At 44.5% G+C, this 21,903-nt stretch overlaps 3 protein-coding genes across 10 annotated transcripts in view; all 3 read left to right on the top strand.

The window, feature by feature from the left end:
* Nucleotides 1–5,332, top strand: part of MAPKBP1 (mitogen-activated protein kinase binding protein 1) — a 107,935-nt gene extending 102,603 nt beyond the window's left edge. For all 8 annotated transcript variants that reach the window (XM_030038191.2, XM_041118294.1, XM_030038234.1 and 5 more), the window contains one exon: nt 306–5,332. In XM_030038191.2, the coding sequence (XP_029894051.1) occupies nt 306–599 (294 nt within the window). In that variant the 3' untranslated portion in view covers nt 600–5,332. The remainder of the gene's footprint in view (nt 1–305) is intronic.
* A 101-nt stretch (nt 5,333–5,433) lies between these two features.
* On the top strand, nt 5,434–14,419 carry JMJD7 (jumonji domain containing 7). The gene is made up of 8 exons (XM_030036966.1): nt 5,434–5,574; nt 6,275–6,428; nt 7,368–7,621; nt 8,428–8,484; nt 8,892–8,987; nt 10,795–10,871; nt 11,970–12,129; nt 13,798–14,419. The coding sequence occupies exons 1-8, from the start codon at nt 5,508–5,510 to the stop codon at nt 13,884–13,886; spliced, it is 954 nt and encodes a 317-aa protein (XP_029892826.1). The 5' UTR covers nt 5,434–5,507; the 3' UTR covers nt 13,887–14,419.
* On the top strand, nt 14,325–20,196 carry LOC115350882 (acyl-coenzyme A thioesterase 1-like). Its single transcript, XM_030036955.2, has 4 exons — nt 14,325–14,402; nt 15,378–16,111; nt 17,367–17,569; nt 18,918–20,196. Exons 2-4 carry the CDS (start codon nt 15,658–15,660, stop codon nt 19,518–19,520), a joined length of 1,260 nt encoding a protein of 419 aa, XP_029892815.1. The 5' UTR covers nt 14,325–14,402; nt 15,378–15,657; the 3' UTR covers nt 19,521–20,196.
* Nucleotides 20,197–21,903: the final 1,707 nt, after the last annotated feature.

The raw sequence follows: 21,903 nt of genomic DNA, 5'->3' as shown, positions 1-21,903 counted from the left end.
GGAGACTGTGGGCCTGTGCTGCAGCTGGGAAACATAGCACCTCCTTAGGCCCAGTGTAAGGGGAACACTATCCGAAAATGTGCTTCCCATCTCTATCCTATTGGAGTAATGCCTCTGCATTTTGTGTGACTAGCAGTATTGGATGCCTGCCCTGCTGCATGACTAAATTGGCAGCCTTGAATGTTGAAGAAAAGGACGCTTGAGTGGTCTGCAGATCTTCATGGCTTCACTTCCCTAAAAGGCTGACACTGCTCTACCTAAACCCCAATGCATTCTTTTTTTTCCTTTTCCCTCTCTATTTTCAGGTGTTAAATGATACGGAGTCTTCTACTGACAAAGATAAAATAGCAGGCCTCCTGACAGAAACGTTCTCCTCGATGAAGAAAGAATTGGACTCTCTGAAGGATGAGGAAGAGCTTCCAAAGGTTAAGGAGGTACTGGCGAAGCCACAAGATACCATTAGCCCAATGAATGAGGGATGTGGTGCCAATCTACCGAGCCCCAAGAGTCTGGGAGATGAGCAGACACTAGCTTTGCTGGAACAGTACTCAGAGCTATTGCTACAAGCTGTGGAACGACGCATGGACAAAAAACTCTAAGAGGGGTGGCTTTCAGGTGTTTGTGAATACACAGAAATAATCCCAAGAAGAGGACCACAGAGAGAGCTTCAGACCGATGCTATCATCACACTGGTCCAGGGCTGGTGGGGAGACCTTTATAAATTGATTTTCTCAGGCCCCTATAACGGACTTGCTCTAATTCCTAGCAGTGTGCTGGCCACAATTTTAATATTTTTTCCCCAATGGTCTTCAAATTCCTGTCTCTAGACAAAGTCTTGAAAGAGGAGTTTGGAGAAATTGCCTTGAAATTTCTTCATAGCCAGGAGGTCAGGGTATTTGGCACCTAAAGAAACAAAGAAAATCCAGTTTATCCGAGAAATTCTGAACTGCTGACTAAAAACAAAGGATTCCAAGTGAAGCCAATCCCCTCCTCTCCAAGGCTTCATGAGAATCAAGAAGCAGACTTTTTATGGGTTTATTTATTAATTTATTTTTCTGACTGTTGCTCTATGTCACGTTTGTGGCTATTATCTTTGTCCTTTAACAAAAACTGTCAATCCCTTTGCCATATCCCAGCGAGAAACAATCTCTGTACTATAAACCCCCAACAGGGAGACAGGCTGGAGTGTCTGTGCAATTAATGAACTGTTTTCTGCTTAAATCTTGTCTTGCTGTTCTTTCTTTTCCTGCCTTAGTTTTGTTACCTGGAGTAATCCTACTGTTGTCATGACGACCCTGTCTGCTTTTCTCTTGTTTCAAGACAGTCCCCACACTGTATTTTATCTGCATTCACCTCTGGGGGAAGGCTCTGCAACCCTTGGACCATGCTTTGGAGATTACTTAATGAATTCAGTAGTGGTATTTTTAATCCGGAATTTGACGTTATATTGGTACTTCAGACTGGGGTTTCTGCAGGTATTTTAAAAATGGGATTTAGATACAAATACGAAAGTTTGTTTCAGCCACCTTTCATGAGTAGAAAATGGATACTGACTTTGCTGTTATCGTGACTGGGAAATTTGGGGTGATGATTTATTTGTCAAGAAGTGACATGGAAAAGCTGGTTTCCATCTCTTACAGCATAACTCTGGATTTGAGAGATCTTCAGTGCAATGGCTCATCCATGTCATTTGTTCATTTCACTGTGATAGGAAAATGTTTCCTTCTTGCTTTTCCAGGAAAACAGAATATTTACATCCCAAGAAGGCTGGGATTCTCTTACCTTTTGTAAAGCTATTTCAACTACCCACAGAAAATGGTTTTCCAAGAACTTCGAACAAGATATTTTGGGATGTGATTACCACCATTTCACCCACCCCCAGCCTCTTTGCTTTTTATGAATTTCTGGTCTGAGAAACGGAAAATCTTCCCTTCTTGCAGTTGTGTGTGCAATACTCTTCTCACCCTGTGGAGCTTCTCTAAGCCCATGCTAACTTGTGTTCATTGTGGCTTAAAACTGTCCAGTGATGTTTACTTGGTCAATGATAAGCTAAGAAAAAAAAAAGTTCAAACCAATGAAATTCTTCAGCACCTTCCCCCTTACTCCCACTCCTTTCCACAACAGGGACAGATACACAAAATGCTTTATTTCTTCCTCCATCTCCAGTCTCTGTCTTGTATTTATTTTAAGGCAGAGCAGTGTAATCCCAGTTTATAAAACTAATGCAAGCAACAAGCTTATGGTGGGAGGGAGACTGCTAGTATCTGTGGAAGTCACTCAAAGGCAGCCAAACTGCATCACTTGGTTCCACAGGTTACAGGCTTGAAGCAGTTTTCTTTCATTTTACTGTCCTGGCTGTCATATCTTTGAAACCCCGTGGCACTCGGAAATGTGGTTTGTTGACTTCTCTGGCTTTCTGTGACTGGAGATCTGCAGTGCAGCCTTTTTTCTACCAGGCTGGCCAGACTGGTGTAGGATGACCTATTTCTTCCAAATAACTCCAGGGCTGAATAATCTGCAGTTCTCACTCTCCCCCAACAGGTTTGCTGGCTGATCACCACTGCCAAGTGCTTCAGGACTTGGCAGTATGGGGAGCACTTTGAGAGCTTTCCAGCTACTTCTGCCCGTAATTTAAATCTGCCTAATCATGTTTCAGGTGTCCTTCCTAACCTTTACTTCCATGGGCTTGTACTGAAACTTTAAAAGTGTTATTTTCTAGTCCTGTCTCAGCATTGCACTGTGCTGAATCAGCTGGTGTTCTCAGTCCCATGGGCAGCTTCGCTTGCACAGTCAGGTTTTGCAAAGGAAGGCAAGTTGAAAACCAGAGGCAAAATTTCTGGCAGTTTCCTTGAGTGAAGAGGTGTGCTGGAGATGCCACGAGTGGAATGTATGAAGGCAGTCATGTCGGGTCTGTGATGGACTTAGTGTGGGTCAAGCTTGCTTTTGAGGTAATTAGTTTCCTCCACTTTCAGACTGTGAACATACGTCCTAGTATACAGGAAATTCCTTGCTGTACTGGGGACACAAGACACTCAGGTAAAATAGCAGTCCCTTCAACCCAGGTATCTTTTGGTACTGGCGATAACGGTTTGAGGGTCCTTTATATTACTTCCCTGTGCAATTTTAGTCCATTTTATTATTTAAACCTTGAGGTAGTGACAAAAAGGGTCAGAGATGCTACAGAAGAGCCAGTGGCAAGAATGAAATTCCCATTAAGGTAAAGAGCAACAACCAGTGAAGCTGGCGTAGAGGTATGAAAAAAAGCTCCTTGGAAATGAGTTGCGTGAAGCAAATCTGATTTTTAAGCTGATCAGAGGGGGATTTGCTTCCTGGAATGGATTTTGCTTGGCTGCATACAGGAAACCAGAGGTAAAATCTGATCAGAATGATGGTAAGAGAAGTGTCAGGCAAGTAGATCAGCTGGAGGATGGTTGTGTAGTTTAAAATAAATTAGAATAGTATATGTAGGACACTCAGAGGTAGAGATGGTCTTGGCCTGAGGAACACCATTTGGCCAATACCTGTGAAAGATACAGTACAGAAAGGCTTCAGGAAAGTAGATTTAGGACTGAGATGGTGATCTGTAATTGAAGAATGAATTGGAAAGTGTTTGTTTTTAAATACGTCCTATTGGGCCCCTTGTTTCTTCGCTTGCTGTCCTCTAAGCAACTATTTTTTCTTAAAAGGCAAAGTCGTCAGCTGTTTGCCCAAGGCTTGGATGTTACAGATTGAGTAGCAGAAGGCCAGTAAAGGAGATACTGGTGCCACAAGTTTGTTGCTGAGAGGGGTGAGGAGATAGTGTTGCTCTTTATAATTTGAGACTGATCCAACCGATTCTTCCCTGCTAACTTCCTATTGCTGGCAATAGGAAATATTCCTAAAAATTCTAGTTTACAGAACAAAGAGAGCGTAAATGTGTTACCTTTTGTTGCACCTTGTGAATATGTTTCACCACAGGCTGTCCATTGGGCCAGGTGGAGAAATACTGAATGGTAACTGCCTGGGAAGTGAAGAGGCTTGTGGGAAGAGGTAATAAACTTGAGTCTATCCCTCTTACTGGTTTGTGATCCCTCTTACTGGTTTGTGTGGGTGTTAGCATAGGCACAACCAGGTATCTGCATTAAGACAAGTTGTTTAACATAAAGCCTGAAAAAATAATTTGGACCTACCTATCCTCTTTACATACATTTTGTCCCCTCCAACCCAACGTTCCTAGTCAAAATGAGAACAGTTGTTGGGGTTTTTGTTTCCATCTTGTAAATAGTATTACTTTGCCTGTGGGACCCCTGGGTTCGTTCTTGGGCTGTCTTGAACTGGTGCAGCAGGAAGGGCTGCAACCTGAGAGGGCAGCAATCTCTTTCGGTTTTATCTCCTGCTGCAGGCAGGTAACCCCTTCCTCCTCTGCATCCCTCAGTAGCACCCAGGAGCTGTGCATATGGGAGTCTGCGTTTCTTCCACCTCCTCTCTCAGGTTGTCCTCTCCTTTCCACGGGACCTCCCAGGCGATGGTTGGGGCAGGCCTTACAGCAGCCCCCTCCCCAGTCCCCCGTTTTGCAGACTTCGTCACGACTCAGAGGTATTGGGACGTTTCTTTCCGGGAGTAGAAACATACAAACTTAATTTTTTTAAAAGAAAGAATATGTATATAATTATATATAAGAAAAAATGAAATACAGGTATTTAAACAGCATTGGTAAATTCATGCATGTATATGGTGTCTCCCCCCCCCCCCCCCCCCCACCTCGTTGGATGTGTAGCATCCAGGATGCTAAATGACAAAAACCTCATTAAAACAATAGGCAGGTCTTCTAGCGGGCCCTGAGTGAGCAGGTGCTTCCTTCTCTGGATAAGACCAGCACGTCCCATATTTCAGATCGTGTGTGTAAATAACACGGGGGCGGCTGGGACTGTATTCGTATGGGTAACCCGCTGTAAAGCGTGGAGGGGGAGATGCATGGGGCGGCAGCGTTAGGAATAAGCCATGTCCACTCCGCATGTCTTACCTGCGCCCTGGGCACCAGGCAGGCAACTCTTTACCTGTGTTCTCCAACACTACCCTTTTCCTTCACCCGTTTAAACAAACGAAACAAAAATCCCCCCTTGCTTTATTTATAAATGTGTGTTTTTATACTTTTGGCTTTAGGTAAAATAATCCCTTAAAATGTCTTCTTTTTTTTTTTTTTTTTTTAATTATTTGGGAAAAAAATAATAAAAATCGTTTGTTGGGTTTTTTTTGCACTGTGAGGCTCCCCGCGGGGGAGCTGTTTTTAACTCTGTATTCATTTGTACTCCGTGTCTTAAACCGTTTCAATAAAAATGTGATCATTTGTTAACCGAGCCTGCGGGTGAGCTGCGCGACCCACTCGCCCACAGGGCCCGCGGTTTCGTTGTCCCGGCCCGGGGAGGCGGAGGCAGGAGGCGGGCGGCACCTCCTCCTCCGGGGCCGGGCCGGGGCCCGCTCCTCTCCGCTCCGCTCCTCTCCTCCGCCCGGGGCCCGGCTGCCGGGGCATGGCGGAGGGCGCGGCGCTGCGAGCCGTCAGGGGCTGCCTGGCCGCCTTCCCGCGGGAGGCCCGCGGTGAGCGGCGAGAGGGCGGGCCGGGGCCGGGGCCGGGGCCGGGGCCGGGGAGGGCCGGCTGTGGCGGGAGCGGCGGGCGCTGGGGCCTGGGCCGGGCTCCGCCGCCTCCCCCGCGCTCTGCAGGGGCCCCCGCCCGCCCCGCGGGAGGGGAAAATTCGGTCTCCGGCTGGCTCGGCGTGCCGGGTGGGCCGCAGCAGCCGCAAATGGCACCTGCGTGGGTTGAAGGGGAGCATCCAGGCTCCTACCTTGTTTTCAGCCAAATGTTTCCGAGGTGAAGCAGCAGCGGAAAGGCCGCTGCAAGAAGAAAACCAAACGTGAGAAAATGGCCCTTTCAGGTTGTTTTCCTATGTATAAAATAGCAAAACAAAGCACTATTCCGGCTTCTAAAAATCCTCCCGTGGTATCGTCCCTGTATCGGAGGCACATCTCCTGTAACGTCCGTCCGTCGTGCCCGCTCTCCCGTGAGGAGCTGTGGCTGACAGCAGGAGAGTGGCAGGGCGAGGGCCTGAGGTACCAGTCTGACACTGAAACCCTCCCTAACAGCCTCCGGGTTTTAACGGAGAGATTTCTGGAGCCGAGGGCACACCGCCGGCTTTCAGTTGAGCACCTGTGGCGTGGGGTTGGAAGCCAGTTAAGTTTGGTAGCAGAAAGCGCTTCTCTCAGGATGCTGAGTAACGCTGTTTGTCGTTTGCCTGGACAGAGCTGGGGTGGACAGAGTCCATACCCTATCTTGACAGGCCTCCGTCCCCGCTGGAGTTTTATCGAGAATGGGTGAGTCCGAATAAACCCTGTATAATTCAGAATGCCATCAGCCACTGGCCCGCTCTGAAGAAATGGACCTCAGCGTACCTCAGGTATGAACGAGCTTTGGAGCAGGACTGGGGGTCAGTTTCGGTTGACCTCAGTAAAAGGCCCTCGGTTAATCTTTGCTTTTATCCGTAAGATTAGCCCAGGTTCCTCCGTGCTTCTGTATTAAGGTGTTCAGTCTCACCAAACTCATGTGTAAATTTCTTCCTGCGAACCTGCTGTCCTCACCAGTTCCGATGCAGTCAGGAGGGTGGGTTTGCTGACTGTGTGCAGCCAACAGACTCCGGCTATCGAAACCCAGTCTGATCGCGGTGCTCTGACCAGTGCTCCACCCTGTAGCCTCCCAGTTGGAGTGGGGCTGTAGCGCTGTAAAGAATGGACTGACTTGTTTGTGGCCGAGTACACCTTGGTTTTTAGGAAAAAAAACAAATGATGAGCATTTTAACGATGATTTTTTCCTTTAAAAAGCCCTTTTTTGAGAGGGGATTTCTGGTTAGACCTAAAATCTATGGGTTTAAAATTAAATTTCTCACAGAAATAAGGGCTGTTAGCCTCACAATGTGTGTGTCAGTCTCCGCCTGCCCTTTCTCCCTCCTCCGTTGCTTTTGAACATATGGCCACCCAGATTTGGCTGGGTTGAGTGGTCCCAAGAATACCAAGCTCTGCCATGACTCGTGAAAAGAAGTGGCTGAAGAGGGCCCTCTGCATGGAGGGAAAAGGAGCTCCTTTGTGAACTCACCTGTTAGATACAAGAGAATTTAGAGAGGCAAAAGATACTATGTATGGTAGCCTTGACCACAGGCAGCAATCGGAGCAGAATGCCAGAGGCCTCACCGGAGAGTAGAAAATCTAGTTGAGACACCCATCTGTGGAAAGCCAGGCTTCTTATGTTTGCTGCCCATGAAACATGTTGTTTTTAAAGTAACCGGTGTCCAATATATGGGCCAATTGCAGGTCTGGCTGTAAACCTTTGATTTATTTTGCAGGGAGGTGGTAGGTCCCAAGGTGGTGAGTGTGGCAGTAACACCAAATGGTTATGCAGATGCGGTGTTTCAGGACCGTTTTGTCATGCCAGAGGAGCGCCAAATGCCTTTCATGGACTTTTTGGACATTGTGGAGAAGAAAGTGACCTCTCCCAACGTATTCTATGTGCAGAAGCAGTGCTCAAACCTAACCAAGGAGTTCCCTGAACTTGTCTGTGATGTGCAGCCTGACATACCATGGATGAGTGAGGCACTTGGTAAACATTCTGTTTCTCCTGTATTCAGTAAATATTTTGTATGGAGCTTTAAAACATGCTAGGTACATGGTGCATGTTTGTTCCATTTCTGGATGCCACAGCTCAGCTTGGTTTCATCCCCTTAGAAAGTAGAGGTGGTAAAATACTTAATAGAGTAGTCCAGGTTTTGGGGTTGGATTACTCCATAATCAGTATCTCGGCTGTGCATTGGGACCATCACAACTGAAACAATGTGGTGATAGTGCCATATAGCACTTCTTTTCATATAGTGGCTTTTCTCTGATTTAGAGTAATGTTTCAATTCGGATTCATGCTGTTGCTACCAAAGGTAGGATAACAAATGAGCGAAACAGCACACAGCCCCCACCCCCTTTAGTAAAATTACAGATGTTTGTTTCTAGTTAAACGCTGTCCTGTTTCAGTTGGTTTCTATTTTACAGCATGTCTTTCCTTAAAATGTCAGTGATTTATTGTGATCTCACCTTCTTTTTGCAACTGTATGTGGACGTGCTGTAGTTTCTCTGTGAGATAAGTCTTAGGGATTCAGAATGTGGAAACAAAGAGTTGTAACCATCGATTTGGGGATGGATAGTCATGAAGTCTGATGGGCACTACAGTGGCTTCCAGTGGAGGAGGAGGTTGCTGTTGCTCGCAGAGTGCTATTTGCAATGCAACCTGTCATAGTTACGAAGGAAGTTAAAGGATAGAATTTGGCAGAAATTGGCAGAAAATTATTTGAAACGCTTTTAAACATGACACTTCAAATTCTTTTTTTGTTGACGTTTCTCTGTTCCCTAACCATACAGGGAAGAAGCCTGATGCTGTGAATTTCTGGCTTGGGGAATCAGCTGCTGTGACATCTCGTATGTATTGTATGGCACTGTAAGTCTTCTGTGTGCTTTCAGTACAGGTTTAAGCAGACTTGTTTTGAGTTAGCGGCTCAGTAGGATTGTGTGTTTTTTCTGACAAGGCAATTCTACTTTAGCATGCTTTTTTGCATTCTTTCTCCTGCAATTCTGCAGCCTCTTACTGCTGTGTCTCTTGGTGCATCTACCTGCCATTGTGTCAGGCAAGGCACTGACAGTTTGCTTCCTTGAATACATTTGCTACAACATTATATTGTTAATTTCCTACTGGCTGCAAGAGGAGGAAGCAGTCTGGTAATAAGAGGACAAGCTGACACTTTCAGTTTACTATAGTTTCTGATGTAGAAAAGGAAATAACACTGATTTTCTCTCTTTCTCCACATGTCTTTTTTTCTCAATCCTAGTACATAAAGATCATTATGAGAACTTGTACTGTGTGATATCTGGAGAGAAACATTTTCTACTGCATCCACCCAGTGATCGTCCCTTCATCCCATATGGTACATAGTTTACTATGCAGTTTGTCCAGAGGTTGGAAGGAGGAGAGACTAAAATATTGAAAAATATGAAAATGGAAGCAGAGATAACATTTTGATGTTCATGCAGTGTTACGTTTTCCAGTGTGAACAGAAATCTCTTCTCTTTTGTGCTGAAGGTAGTTTGTAATACAAACATTATTCTGAGGTGAGGTTTTCCTGTCCTGTAAGGTAATAGGTTCACTGATACTCACGGCAGTCTCTTCAGCTTTAGAATATTTAAATTATTTAAGTATCTTGTCAGTATTGTAGCATGTCGTTTTTGGTGTTTAACAGGTTTGTATTCTGTCTGCTCATTCGTTTCTCTAGGAAAAAAACCAGGAAGCTGAAAAAAAGGTTGTAATTTAATGAAATATTCAAGTTACTACTTAATCTCTGAGAACTGGAGAAATGAAAAAAGAGATTCTTATGGCAGCATTACTTCACACTGCCTGTTTTCTGTTTCTTTATGTTGCTTTCCTGTGTGCACAGTAGTAGTTTGTTATGTTGCAGTGTCATCTAGAAGATGGACAGCTTAACTTTATGCCTCATAAAATAAGATTTTATTTTCCCATTCCTTGACTTTCAAACCATCAGATTAAGTGAATTCAGAGTGCTATATGACACTGGTACATTTTTGCCTAGATATGTGCACTGCTACAGTATTTTGTTTATACTGGTTTTATTTTGTTTACAACCTTAAAATCACAGAATCGTAGAATGGTTTGGGTTGGAAGAGACCTTGAAGATCATCTAGTCCATTCCCCATGCCATACACTAGATCAGGTTGCTCAAAGGTCCATCCAACCTGACCTTGAACACTTCCAATGATGGGGCATCCACAGCTTCTCTGGGTAGCCTGTTCCAGTGCCTCATGACCCTCATCGTAAAAAATTTGTTCCTTATATCCAATATCAATGTACCCTCTCTCAGTTTGAAACCATTGCCCCTTGTCGTGTCACGACAGGCCTTGGTAAGAAGTCTTCCTCTGTCTTTCTTATAAGCCGCCTTAATATATTGAAAGGCTGCAGTAAGGTTTCTCCAGAGCCTTCTCTTCTCCTTGCTGAACAACCCCATCTGTCTCAGCCTTTCTTCATAGGAGAGGTGGTGTCATATGTATGTGAATGTATGAGATACATGTATGTCATATGACTCATACTTTGTAAAACAAGTTACTGTTAAAGCATAGAACAGAGATAATGCGTACATTTTATAGTGTGTAGTAAAAAGACGACTCCATCTTTTTGAACATCAGGTTAATGGAGAGAAACTCTCTCAAGGGAGGGCTTAGAAAACCACATGTGCTGAAGCAATGAAAGAAAAGCAACCTGCAGTATCCAAAGCAGTTGATGAGCCCTATTGGATAACTAGTAACTCTTGTGAGTGCTATCTTGCTAGGCTGACATAAGAAGAAACGCCAGAATATAGAATGATGTAAGTCAGGGTGTAAGTCAGGGATGCATTTATGACTTCTGAAAGGAAAACAAGTTACTGGAACAAAATAGGACCAGAAGTAAAATGGGTTTTGAGGAGAATAATTCCTGTGAAGAAAGAAGGTTGGAATTCCAAACAGGAAGGCAGTTCAGTCTTCAGGCTGACTTAAAAAAAAAAAAAAAAAAATTAAGAAACTGGGTAAAAATCGAAATGGACAAAGGGAAGGACAGTGAAGACAGTAAGTTGAAAATGGTTTTGTCTTAATTTTTCTTTTACTTGGTGAAAATGTGAAATGCCCTGCGATTAGTTTCTCTGAGTACTGCTGAGTTGTGTCATTTAATTCTTTCTGTGGTTGCAGAGCTCTATCAGCCAGCAACCTACCAGGTGTCAGAAGATGGCTCATTTGAAATTGTGGATGAGAAGAGTGCAGATAAGGTAAAAAGCATATAAAGAACCCAATCAATGCAGTAAAGATAGTTTTGGACACTGCTGAGCCCTCAAACTGAGCATATTGATTGATATTTAGAAATCCTTCATTACTGGAAAGAGAATGCCCAGATATTTCACTTGTATTTTACTATTCGCAAAGGATGCCCAGCTTCCAGAAAAGATTTTTTACTGCACGCCTGAAACTATTGTTATAATAAACTGTCTGTCCTGCACCAAACTTAAATAGATCCAGTAAAGGACTTTTAAATTAATCAACAATAAAGGAATTGATTTCATTAAGACCGAAATAGACTCCTCTGCATTCACTTTCTTTTGGCACTCTATTGAGGGCTAGATTTAGCTCTACAGCAGTATCACCCAGTGCAATAAAACATATCTGTCTCAATGAATAAATTGTGTTTTCTTAGTAGTAGCAATATTTATTTCATTAAAATGTATAGATCTGGAGGCACTTTACAAAAACTCAGTAGCCTTTTGTATCTAATCTCTCCCCTTTTGCCTCTGCAATGTGACTAATGCTACAGCTGAACTTGAGCTGGGGCTTTTTCTCTGTTTCCAGAGTGGCACTCATGGAATCTCACAGGAACATTCCTGTAGTGCAGTAAGGTGGAGTGCTGAGGTTTATAACTCTGTAGGGCATAGAAGAAATGAATGCAGGCAAGAGGGATTTCCCAGCAGGAAGCGGGGGGTTTAGCCGCTGGGAATAAAATTAGACCAGAGAGCTTTAAAGAAGAAAAGAGTTTCTAAAAAGAGTGGTGCAGATAAAATACTGAAGTACTGAATGTAGGAGGAACAAGTGACTTAAGGGGCTGGAGGTGTTTTGAAAGTATGCCACAAGACTGAAATTTCATGGCTGACTTTTAGCACCTTTTCCCTAATCAGAAATGCTTCACTGAAGGAGGCAAATTTTTGTATCCTTGACCTATTCCCAGTTGAATGTGGAAAGCTGTGTAGCAGTACATGTTTTGCTAGGCAAAATACATGTTTTGTAACCTAGTAAGTTTGGTTATCAGTTGTTTTTCTGGAAGCTTGCTGGAATTTTTTGCCAGGCTCAGTACCATATACATACTCTTTTGCTTTTAGGTGCCCTGGATCCCCCTGGACCCCTTGAACCCAAATCTGGAACAATATCCAGAGTATGCTAAGGCAAAACCTTTGCAGTGTACAGTGAAAGCTGGTGAGATGTTATACCTACCTTCTCTCTGGTTCCATCATGTTCAGCAATCACATGGCTGTATAGCAGGTAAAATACACAGTATTTCCAGATATGTTTTTGAACTGTGGTGGGTGTGCCGCTAGATATCCCACAGCAAAGCGTAACGGGGACCAAAGGTCCATTTAGGATCATCTACCTCTCCTCAGGAGGAAATAACAATCTTGGCAGATGGCATGGGGCTACCTCCTTGCAGTCTGTTTTGCTTCTAATTCATAGCATTGTTGACAATTGCTAGGGATGTAGCAGAAGAAGAAGTCTTTCTAGTTGTCAAGTCTGGAGAAGGATAACTAATTCAGTGATCATGATCCAGTTTATGACATGGAGCTAAGCAGTTTGTCTGCCTAGCTTGCTAACTGCAAATTGGTCGTCTACATACCTTTCACAAAGAAACTGCGAGTTGTGTGTGCCGTTATCACATCAGCAAAAAAGGATCTGGGGGAAGAAAAGGAAACCAGAAAGTGTATGAGTTTTAGGCATGGATGTAGAGACAACATAGAAGATACTCTGTTGTCATGCGAGCTGGAATCTGCTCTGACCCAGTCTCTTACCTTGCTAATAAACCTATGCTTGTGTTACTGTTTCCCTGCACTTACCAAGAGTCTTGTTATCTCCTTCTTTGTAAGGTCGATCATAGTCTCTCTCTTTTTTTTTCCTTCCCCAAGAGAGTTCCAGAATTTCAAGCATTGCTCATTTGGTGCAGGTGGAGGGGTGGGGGTGGTGCAAAGTATTATCGTTATGTCATGTAAGTTTTGCAAGGTTTGAGGAAGAGTTTTTTGCTGTACTTTACCCAGGGTAATCCTGTCTGTGCAGTAAGAGTAAACACAGTATTTTGAACAACGTAATATTAGTGTTTGTGCAACACTGCAAATATTGCAAGCTCTTTTTTTTCAGTACTTTTGATACTGTGATAGAAAAACAAGCTAGCAGTAAAGCAGTATTTCTGATTCTCTTTTCCCAGTACTGCTGTGGCAGTCCTTAAATATCTTTTAGAAAAAGTAAGAGTTGTTTCCAGTTGGAAGCCCCCGGCCACTCTCTTTTTCTCTGTCTAGCAGAAATGCAGAAGAGCTGATGAGCTTATTTGGCCTTTAGTCTGTTAACTGCACTACAGTCTGTATACACTTGAAAAATCAATATTCTCTGGGTCTGGTCCAGTGAATATCTGAAGCTAGAGTGTATCCTCTTCCAAGAACCATTGGTACAATACTATACTGCTTGGCTTATTTTTTCTAGGAGATGTACACCAAAATTAAAATGAGAAGTAGAATTAAAGCATTGTCTAATTGATGACCTTGTGAAGTAGTGGTGAATTTGCCATCCTTTACACACTCAGAGGAAGAGAGGTTCCTATCCAGATATTAAACTTTGCAGCATATTTGTTATTTTTGGTCTAAACAGAAGCATACATTTTCTGTTCCTAAACATTTTGCCGCCTTCTGCTCCAAGGAATCCCCAGTACAGAGTCTGAAGAGGAGTTGGCTTGGGTTAAGACAGATTTGCATTGGCAGCAGTGTTAAAGAACTCTAATGTTTGCTTACATTATTTTTGGCTGTAGTCAAAGATGTGCTTGTTTCAAAGTTCAGTCAGTGATAAGGAAAAGCCTGTACTAGCTGAACTGTGTAAAACGGTCTATGAACATGTTTGTAAATCATTACATTCTAGCCTTAGAAATGTTTTTCCTTTTTCTTGTCTCCTCAGTGAATTATTGGTATGACATGGAATATGACCTTAAGTACAGCTATTATCAACTATTAGATTGTCTCACAAAAACCGTGAAGGTGTTATAGCAGAGGTGGGAGGCTCGAGCTTGTGATTCTCTCTGATGTGATACAATCATCAGCACCTGTGACTGGAGTACAAGCATGACTGAAGTGAAAAGAACCGAACATTAAATTGTCCTCAGCAATGTCTGTCAAACAGATCATGGCTATTTTGCTTGATTCCAGAGTCCAGATCGATTGGCCAGATTTTTTGGCTTGTAAGTAGAAGGTTTGATAATAGCATTTTTAGGTCTTTGCGTGTTGCCTCAGTGACAGTGAGCAAAATAAAATTTGAAGGGAGGCAATCCAGGTTTTGGAAATTCCAAAACAGAAGCCGTGACTGTTTGTTCAGATCTACAGATTGTTTTCTTAACAACCCAAGTGGACAAGGAAGAATCTGCTCTGTCACCCACCTGTGCATCAGGCTGCATCAGTCCAACACATGCATTCCACTTAAGGTGAAAGTCCTGTCCAGTTGTAATTCACTAAGTTCAGTGGCTGTGGTGTTTTGATGGTGAGAAATTGCAACTTCTTCAATAAAAGGTCAGTTTGAAAGCTTATTTCTGTACTAATTCCTTACTTTTTTTCAAATGATGTGATGGGTGGAGGACATCTAGGAGGACATGCAAAAGTCAGCACTGGCTATTTTCCATGTTAAGCTACATGTTTTTATTGCTGGGGTTTATTTGTTTCCACTGTTGTATTTAAATGTAGCCACATTCTTTTACATCCTGAGTGGTGATTTTAGAGTTGCTTTGCCAGATCTACAGTCAATCTGCATGTCACCTGTGGTCTCGTGGCATGACATGTGATTCTGGAGCTCTGTAGGCTCATTGATTGTTTCATTCCTTTGCCATTAATTGCTGCCTAACACATGGTCAGGCGAGTTGTGTGAACCGGGAGCCTGTTTCTGCAGCCTTAATTCCTATTTCTATGTCCACAGAACAGGATGAGACCACTCACGTGTCTGAGACCTGCAGGGTAGGACTAGAAGGCTACTAAATACACGAACATTGCAAAAATGTAGTAGTGTTGTTTATCAAAACCAAAAGCTGGTATTTATCATCAAATCTTCAAACAGTTCCTTAGAAACATTGGCGATATGGGGGGAAATTTATTTTCCATATATTAATTAGGAAAACGTAGATACCCTTTAGACAAGATCGCGTATTGTGAAGAAAAATATAATAATTCTTTTACCTTGTCTGTTTGTTTTGTTTTTTAAAGAAACATAGTTAAAGCATAAAGCACCGTTTTACCTTGTGGTGCTTGTCCAAAAATTGCTGAAAACTCGGGAGGGATTAAGGGCAGGCTTTGTTTCACTGCTAGATTAAGAGGTCATGTTACCTCAGGCTTTCCAGCTTGTTTGTATTCACTGTGCCTTGGCAAAGGCGCCCGAGGCAGTTCTGCAGTCAAATCCGGACTTTCCCACAGTCGGGGGCGGGGGGGAAAGGTGATTTGAATATCTCTTTCTGTCACTTTGGGGTTTTTAATTCAGTCTCTCTCTGTAATCAAAAGTAAGACCGCACAGGCACAGGACGGCATCTGTTCCCGGCGTGCGAGTGGATGGCGTTGCTGTACCGCCGCTGAGCCGAGTGTCTGGAGAGAGGCGTGCTCCGAACTACGCCTCCCAGCAGCCCGTGCCTGCTGACCGAAGGAAGTGGTCACGGTGGTTCCTCTTGGACTTTGGGCAGAGATTTGAAGCCTGAGAAGCGACAGGCTCCCGACGGTCCTGTTCCAGGCAGCCCGTGCCTCGCCGCAAAAAAGGGCAGCTCCTCTCCGCGCCGGCAGAGCTGGGATGGCGGTGCAGGTGACGGTTCTGCCTTCCCCCCGGTGTCTGTTCGATGACCCCGTGCAGATCCGTGTGGCGGGTCTCCTGCCGCAGCAGGCGGTCACCCTCCGAGCCAGCCTGGTGGACGAGAGCGGGGAGCTTTTCCAAGCCCATGCTCGCTACAGAGCTGGGAGCAGCGGGGAGCTTGACCTCAGCCGCTCCCCAGCGCTGGGGGGCAGCTATTCGGGAGTGGAGCCCATGGGGCTGCTGTGGTCTCTGCGGTCTAAAGCGCCCTATAAGCGGCTGGCGAAGAGGAACGTCCTAACCCCTTTCTGCGTGGACTTGGAAGTGTACGAAGGCCACGGGGACATGAGCCGCTTGCTGGGAAAATGCACCAATGAACGATGGTTTTTAGGAGAGGGGGTGAAGAGGATTTCAGTCAGAGAAGGTCACCTGAAAGCAACCCTCTTCCTCCCTCCTGGTGAGTTTTAATTCCGTTCTGGTTTTCCAGGTGTGACTTACACCGCGTAGTCTGCCCTGTGGCCCCCGGCTGCGCTTGGCAACCCAGGGCAAAGCCTCAGCTGATGGTTCCCTCAGCCTGTGCTTGGTCCAGATACTTGGATCCTCACAGCTGAGCAGGGAGGAGCAGATGTTGCCCAGGCAGGTCAAGTGCCAAGTGCAGGGAGGGCATGTCTCCTCTTTGTTCTAGCTGAGGGGGGTCAGAACCGCTCCTGCGGTGAGAGCTCTGGGGAAGAGCGTGTTTATTTCTTAGCTCCTCTGCTTAGCTGACAGGACAAAGAGGCCTCTGGTCTTTGGCAGAGCTGTGAGGCGGGACGGGTCTGGCCGTGGAGTGAGGAATGACGAGGCACGGTGGGAGCACTGGACTTGGGCTGCAGCCAGCCTAGGCTGCTCTAACAGCTGCGACAGATCTTCCTGCAGGCTCTGGACTTGTCTCTCAGTCTCTCTCTTTGGCCAAGGAAAAGCCAAAGAAAGAAGTCTCTACCTGGTTGAGCGGCTTGACTGCACAGGATACTTAGGAAGATGGGAGACAAATGAGAAGAGCAAGGTCTTTAATTAAACAGGTGTCATATTCCACAGCTCCATACAGAGATGGTGCTGAGGCTGAGTCCTGTGTAAAGCTGCTCTGAGCCCTGAGCTGTTTATGTTCCTTGAGCAGTACTTAAACATGAATATCTTGCTCTGTAATGAATAAAAAGTCCCTTGCAGCTGCTGTGACACCAAATCTTGTAAGGGAAGTCTGGGTATAAGAATGGGCAGAGCAGCAGCAGGAAAGGAAGGTCCTGTGGCTGCAGGAGGAGAACTGAGAAGCCCAGGGGTAATTACCCAGATCATACTGAAGCCTGAATTGGCGTAAGTCAGCGCTGGCATTTGTGGGTGCAATTCATAATCCAAGTATTCCCTCCCTGGAATACCTGCTAGCACAGTTGTTAAAGAAGCTCATGTGGCCGTACTGTTTGTTCATCGATCCCCAATGGCCTGAGAACATCTAGGCCAATGTCAGCTGAAATTCATGGTGGGAGAAGGATGCCCAACATGTGAACTTCCTATGATGAGTTCCTAAGAGAGAGAAGAAATATCCAAATTAGTGTCTTTACAGTGATTGTGTGTGTCCTGAGGGGGCACTACTGAAGGGACAACTAGAAACTTTTCTCTTTGAGCAGATATATATATATATATATATATATATATATACACACCCACATCTTTCATTGCAGGACCGGGTCCATTCCCTGGACTTATCGATTTGTATGGATCTGGAGGAGGTCTTGTTGAATACAGAGCAAGTCTCTTGGCTAGCAGAGGCTTTGTGACTCTGGCTCTTGCTTACATGGCCTTTGAAGATCTCCCTGCTATGCCAGAGATTCTTGAACTGGGCTATTTTGAGGAAGCTGTGAACTTCTTGCGGAAGCAGCAGCAGGTAAGAGATAAACTATGGTGCTCTTCCTGTTGGAAACTATTTTCCAGTTTTCTAATTGGAATGCTATACGTCATTGAATGCAACTAAGTTTCTGAGGTGTTATAAGCAGACAGCATTGTCTGAAAGACAGCATGATCTGAGAGATCGAAAAGCATGTGCCTCAACTCATATTTTGCAAGTAGTTGGATAGCTGGTTTTGCACAGCATCTTATAACAGTCCATAAACTGTTGTGTAAACCAGTGTTTGTTTAAGACTAAATCAGAGCAGTTCCTGGACTAGAAGCACAAAACTGCTTAAGCAGGAAATGTTAATTTTTTTCCCCTACTTTTGCATCTTTCAAGATTTTAGAAGGGAAGAAAATCCATTGACTTTTTCTGCTATTTCTGAGATGTTACAAGCTTTTGATTCTGAGTAAGTTTCACAAGACAGTAATAAAACACTTTAACAATGGAATCCCTTACAGTTGTAGCACTGGAGAGTGTGCCATGTCTTAAGAAGCTGGGGCTGTATTTGAACAAGTACGTGGGATGAGAAAGATGCTTTATAGCAATATATCATCATACCAAGAGAAAGAGACCAAAAGAAATCAAGTAGCATTTAAACTTTGAATGGAATGCTACTTAATGTGGTATTTGTTTCACAAAGTGACTTATTTTCTAGCACGTGGATACCAGGAATGTAGCCAGTGTGAGAGCAGAATTCAGCCTTGCTTGTTTGTCTTGTTCCTCATTGAGCTCTGAAACTTCCAGAGTATCTTACAAGACACACGTTACAAAATTAATTTGGTGTGAAGAGCCTTCGCTACAAATAAGTTGATTTAAACAGTTATTGGGCTTACTCAGCCTCAGGTGTAATTAACCTTATGTGTTCCAAGGCAAAACAGAAGATAACAGGTCAGCTATAGAAGAGTATCAAAAAACAATGGCATGAAAGAAAATCAATGCAAGTAAAGCCGTGAAACCCATGAAAATGTGGTTTTCCAAAGGGAGCCTGAGGAGAGAAGATTGAGGGGGTTTGGAGACAGGAGCAGTAAAAGATACAATACTGAGAGCAAGTGTCTAGCCAAGATGTGCAGGGAGCAAAGAGGCTTTGTCTATAGAGGTCACCAGGAAGAAAAAGTGTTACAGGAGGAGAAATGTTGGGGAGCTGCAGAATTCATAGTCACTGTTGTGGAGGCTCAGCAAAGGGATGGATATGGGAGTGATATAACCTGAACAGAGAGAGGGAAGGGGTAAAATATGGGTGGTCTTAGTTGGATGAGGAGTGAGGAAGCAGAACTGGAGATGTTATGTCAGCCCAGGAAGCAAGGAGTGGTTGATAATAGTTGTTTTCGTAACTGTGTTTCAGGTGAAAGACACTGGAATTGGCGTTTTGGGCTTGTCTAAAGGAGCTGATCTAGCCCTTTCCATGGCCACATTTCTGCCTGGCATCAAGGCAGTTGTCAGCATATCTGGAAGTGGTTTTAATTCTTTAATTCCCCTGCGGGGGGATGGCTTCACTATTCCTTCCCACCCCTATGATTTGGGGAGGATGAAGACCAGTGACGAGTCTGGCCTAGTAGATTTTTCAGATGTCCTACAGGATCACAGGGACCCAGCAACTTGGGATTGTCGCATTCCCGTGGAGAGGTCCTTGGCCAAGTTCCTCTTCCTGTCCGGACTGGATGACAGGAACTGGAAAAGTGACCTCTATTGCCAAGATGCTGTTCAGCGCCTTCAGCAGCATGGACGGCAAGTGGAATTTTGCTCCTATTCTGGAGCAGGGCACCTCTTGGAGCCACCATACTTGCCTCTGTGCCAGGCTTCGATCCACAAAGTGCTTGGGATGTTTGTGCATTGGGGAGGGCAGTGGAGGGAGCATGCCAAAGCCCAAGAAGATGCATGGCACAGGATACAGGCCTTTTTCTGGCAACACTTGATGGACTCAGACATCCCTAAGAGCAAGCTGTAGTGGAAGCTGTCAAAGATGCTGACCAGGTTTGGTATTTCAGCTCTCACTGAATCTTGGAAACTCATCAAAAGTTTCCTGGCCTGCCTTCCTCTAAACCCCACTGTTGCATAGTTGTTTCATTCCCCAAACAATTTTCCATTTTTTAGTTGAATTTTAGATGTCTTCTGGCCCCAGCTGCACTGTAGATTGGCGCCATCTGATCTGCGTGTGTGCTGTAGTCATCTGAGAAAAAACCAGCATCCCATCACGTGGATTGTGTTTGTACTGAGCTGTCTTTGCCCTCAATCTCCAACCATCTCCTTTCGTAGCAGGGAATACTGTCACAGGAGGAGTTTTTCATTGAATTGTTTAGTCTTGCACCTTTAACTAACCTAGATGTAAACAGCACTTTCTTGGGACAACACTTTAGCATACTCACCTTTCCTCTTGGTATATAATTTTCTCACATTTCTTAGTAAAAAGGTTGCAGCAGTTCTGATCTCAACTAAGTAAAGAGGCACTCTTCCAACTTATTCTGAAGTCCAGTGATAACTTTTTTTCCTGGTACCTCAAAAAACAGAAGAAGCGAATCTTACCCAAGTTACACTGGTTGTATCTCCTGCTGATTCCAGATAAGTTACGTATCAGGGTAAAGTTTCCACTGTACTGCTCAATAAATGCAATGTGGATGTGTGTATGCACAGTTTACTTGAAATTATCTCAATGAAGCCTTTGACTGTCTTTATGCCTATAAATACATAGGCTCAATCCTGGTGTAGTCACAAGCTGTCACTTCACCTGGCTGAAACATTTATATACAGAAGTCCTTACCTCCTGGTGGTAAGAGGAGTTGTGGAGTTTGCAGTAGGGGGTCCGCACAGTGCTCAAGATGGGGGTGATATAGATGTGCTAAGTACCTGCTTTTGAATGTTGAAAGTCAGTTTAGCCCCATTTTGGGGAGGACGAATAAAGCCACTGCTGCTGCTGAGTTTCCAGGAGCCCTGTGGAGTGGGCTGTCTCAGTGGTCTTGGCACTATAGCAGACAGCTGCGGGCTCAGTGACAGCTAGGAGATGCCACTCTTGAGAGAGGACTCACCTTGCCTTCTGGGGAGAATGTGCATTATCTCATCCTTTACTGAGGTCCAAACCTGCCAAGGACAGCTGTGATCTACTTCATGCTTTTGTGGGATAGTGGCAAACAGCAGCTTGATGGCATTTTCTAGATATCAAATGGCATCACCTGAGCAGATTTTGCCTCCTGGAGCAGTCAAGGCTCCCATTCTGACCACAGAAGCAAGCAGCAGCTGGAGGTCTCTGCCTTTCAGTGAGGCAGCAAAATCTTGCCTTTAAGAGAGCAGTAGTGCCTGGTTTCCAATTCCTGCTGAGATATGAGCCCTGCAGGAGCCTGGACCCTTCTGAGGGCAGAACCATGCCCTCAGTTTTCTTGCTTCAGGGAGCAATGGCTACTCAAAATGAGCATGTTGGGCCTCAAAGGGCTGTAGACTCGCTCATGCAACACAACACATCCAATGCAGAGTGTACCCACCCCTTCAGGTACTTCCAGTTTTCCCGCCCCAGCCTATTCCTCAGAATGGTAGATGGGTACCACTTAGCTCAAGGTGTGAGCAGTTAGAGTGGGGAGGTCTCCCTCCTGCTCACCTGTACTGGTCATCCACCAAGTTTTATGCTATTACCTCTTCTTCATTTCTTTGTCCCCTGTGTATCTATGATGTCCTGCATGGACTGTTCCAGGTGTTTAGTCAGTGGGTAGGACCTGGCAGAAGAGCGACGTGTAGCAACAAGGGAAGTCAAATACATTTAAGCAGTTCAATCTGAATAAGGGACATTTTATTTCCCCTCATTTTCCTATTTTATTGAAGCAGTCAAAAAACCCTGGGTTTTCGATCCACATTTTCTTCAGACTCGGCACTAGGCTGTGAGTTTCTCTGTGGTACGAGTAATTTTCATTTGTTTTTACTGAACGCAGTGAGGCTTATGCAGTGCAGTCTGTTGTTCTCCAGCCTGTGGGATAACTTACACCTATTTTAATTCCTTCTGAGGGAAAGAAAACTTTCTCAGCCTTCAGTGGGCAGTTTACAGAGCTATACTTTGAATTACAAAATTGTGAGCTTCTGAGAAAATACATTATCTATAGGAAACTACCATTAGAAGGAAAAGTACTTTCCATCAGTAAATCAACAATATCATCAGTGGTGCTTTCATACAGTCTGTTATGTTGTCACATTCAGCAACCAGGTTCAAGGAAAACAGCGTTGGAACTAGAGGATGAAGGGAGCTGACTGATGACTCCACTGATGACAATAGCACATAGGTCCTTCTTGTTTTGTTGCTCTGGAATGAAAGCTTTGCTACCCAGTTAAAAGCCCTTTATTTATCACTTGGA

The sequence above is a fragment of the Aquila chrysaetos genome, chromosome 2 (genome assembly GCF_900496995.4).
Source record: "Aquila chrysaetos chrysaetos chromosome 2, bAquChr1.4, whole genome shotgun sequence".
Lineage (NCBI taxonomy): Eukaryota > Metazoa > Chordata > Aves > Accipitriformes > Accipitridae > Aquila > Aquila chrysaetos.
The sequence above is the reverse complement of the archived record's forward strand: the minus strand, read 5'-3'. Positions and strand labels throughout refer to the sequence as shown.

What these genes read in the sequence shown, in the direction of transcription:
- JMJD7 (XM_030036966.1), top strand. Translation starts at nt 5,508, where the DNA reads ATGGCGGAGGGCGCGGCGCTGCGAGCCGTCAGGGGCTGCCTGGCCGCC. An exon ending in TCGTCCCTTCATCCCATATG is followed by an intron (nt 8,988 to 10,794) that starts GTACATAGTTTA and finishes CTGTGGTTGCAG; the next exon opens with AGCTCTATCAGCCAGCAACC. An exon ending in ATGAGAAGAGTGCAGATAAG is followed by an intron (nt 10,872 to 11,969) that starts GTAAAAAGCATA and finishes TTTTGCTTTTAG; the next exon opens with GTGCCCTGGATCCCCCTGGA.
- LOC115350882 (XM_030036955.2), top strand. Translation starts at nt 15,658, where the DNA reads ATGGCGGTGCAGGTGACGGTTCTGCCTTCCCCCCGGTGTCTGTTCGAT. An exon ending in AACCCTCTTCCTCCCTCCTG is followed by an intron (nt 16,112 to 17,366) that starts GTGAGTTTTAAT and finishes CTTTCATTGCAG; the next exon opens with GACCGGGTCCATTCCCTGGA. An exon ending in TCTTGCGGAAGCAGCAGCAG is followed by an intron (nt 17,570 to 18,917) that starts GTAAGAGATAAA and finishes ACTGTGTTTCAG; the next exon opens with GTGAAAGACACTGGAATTGG.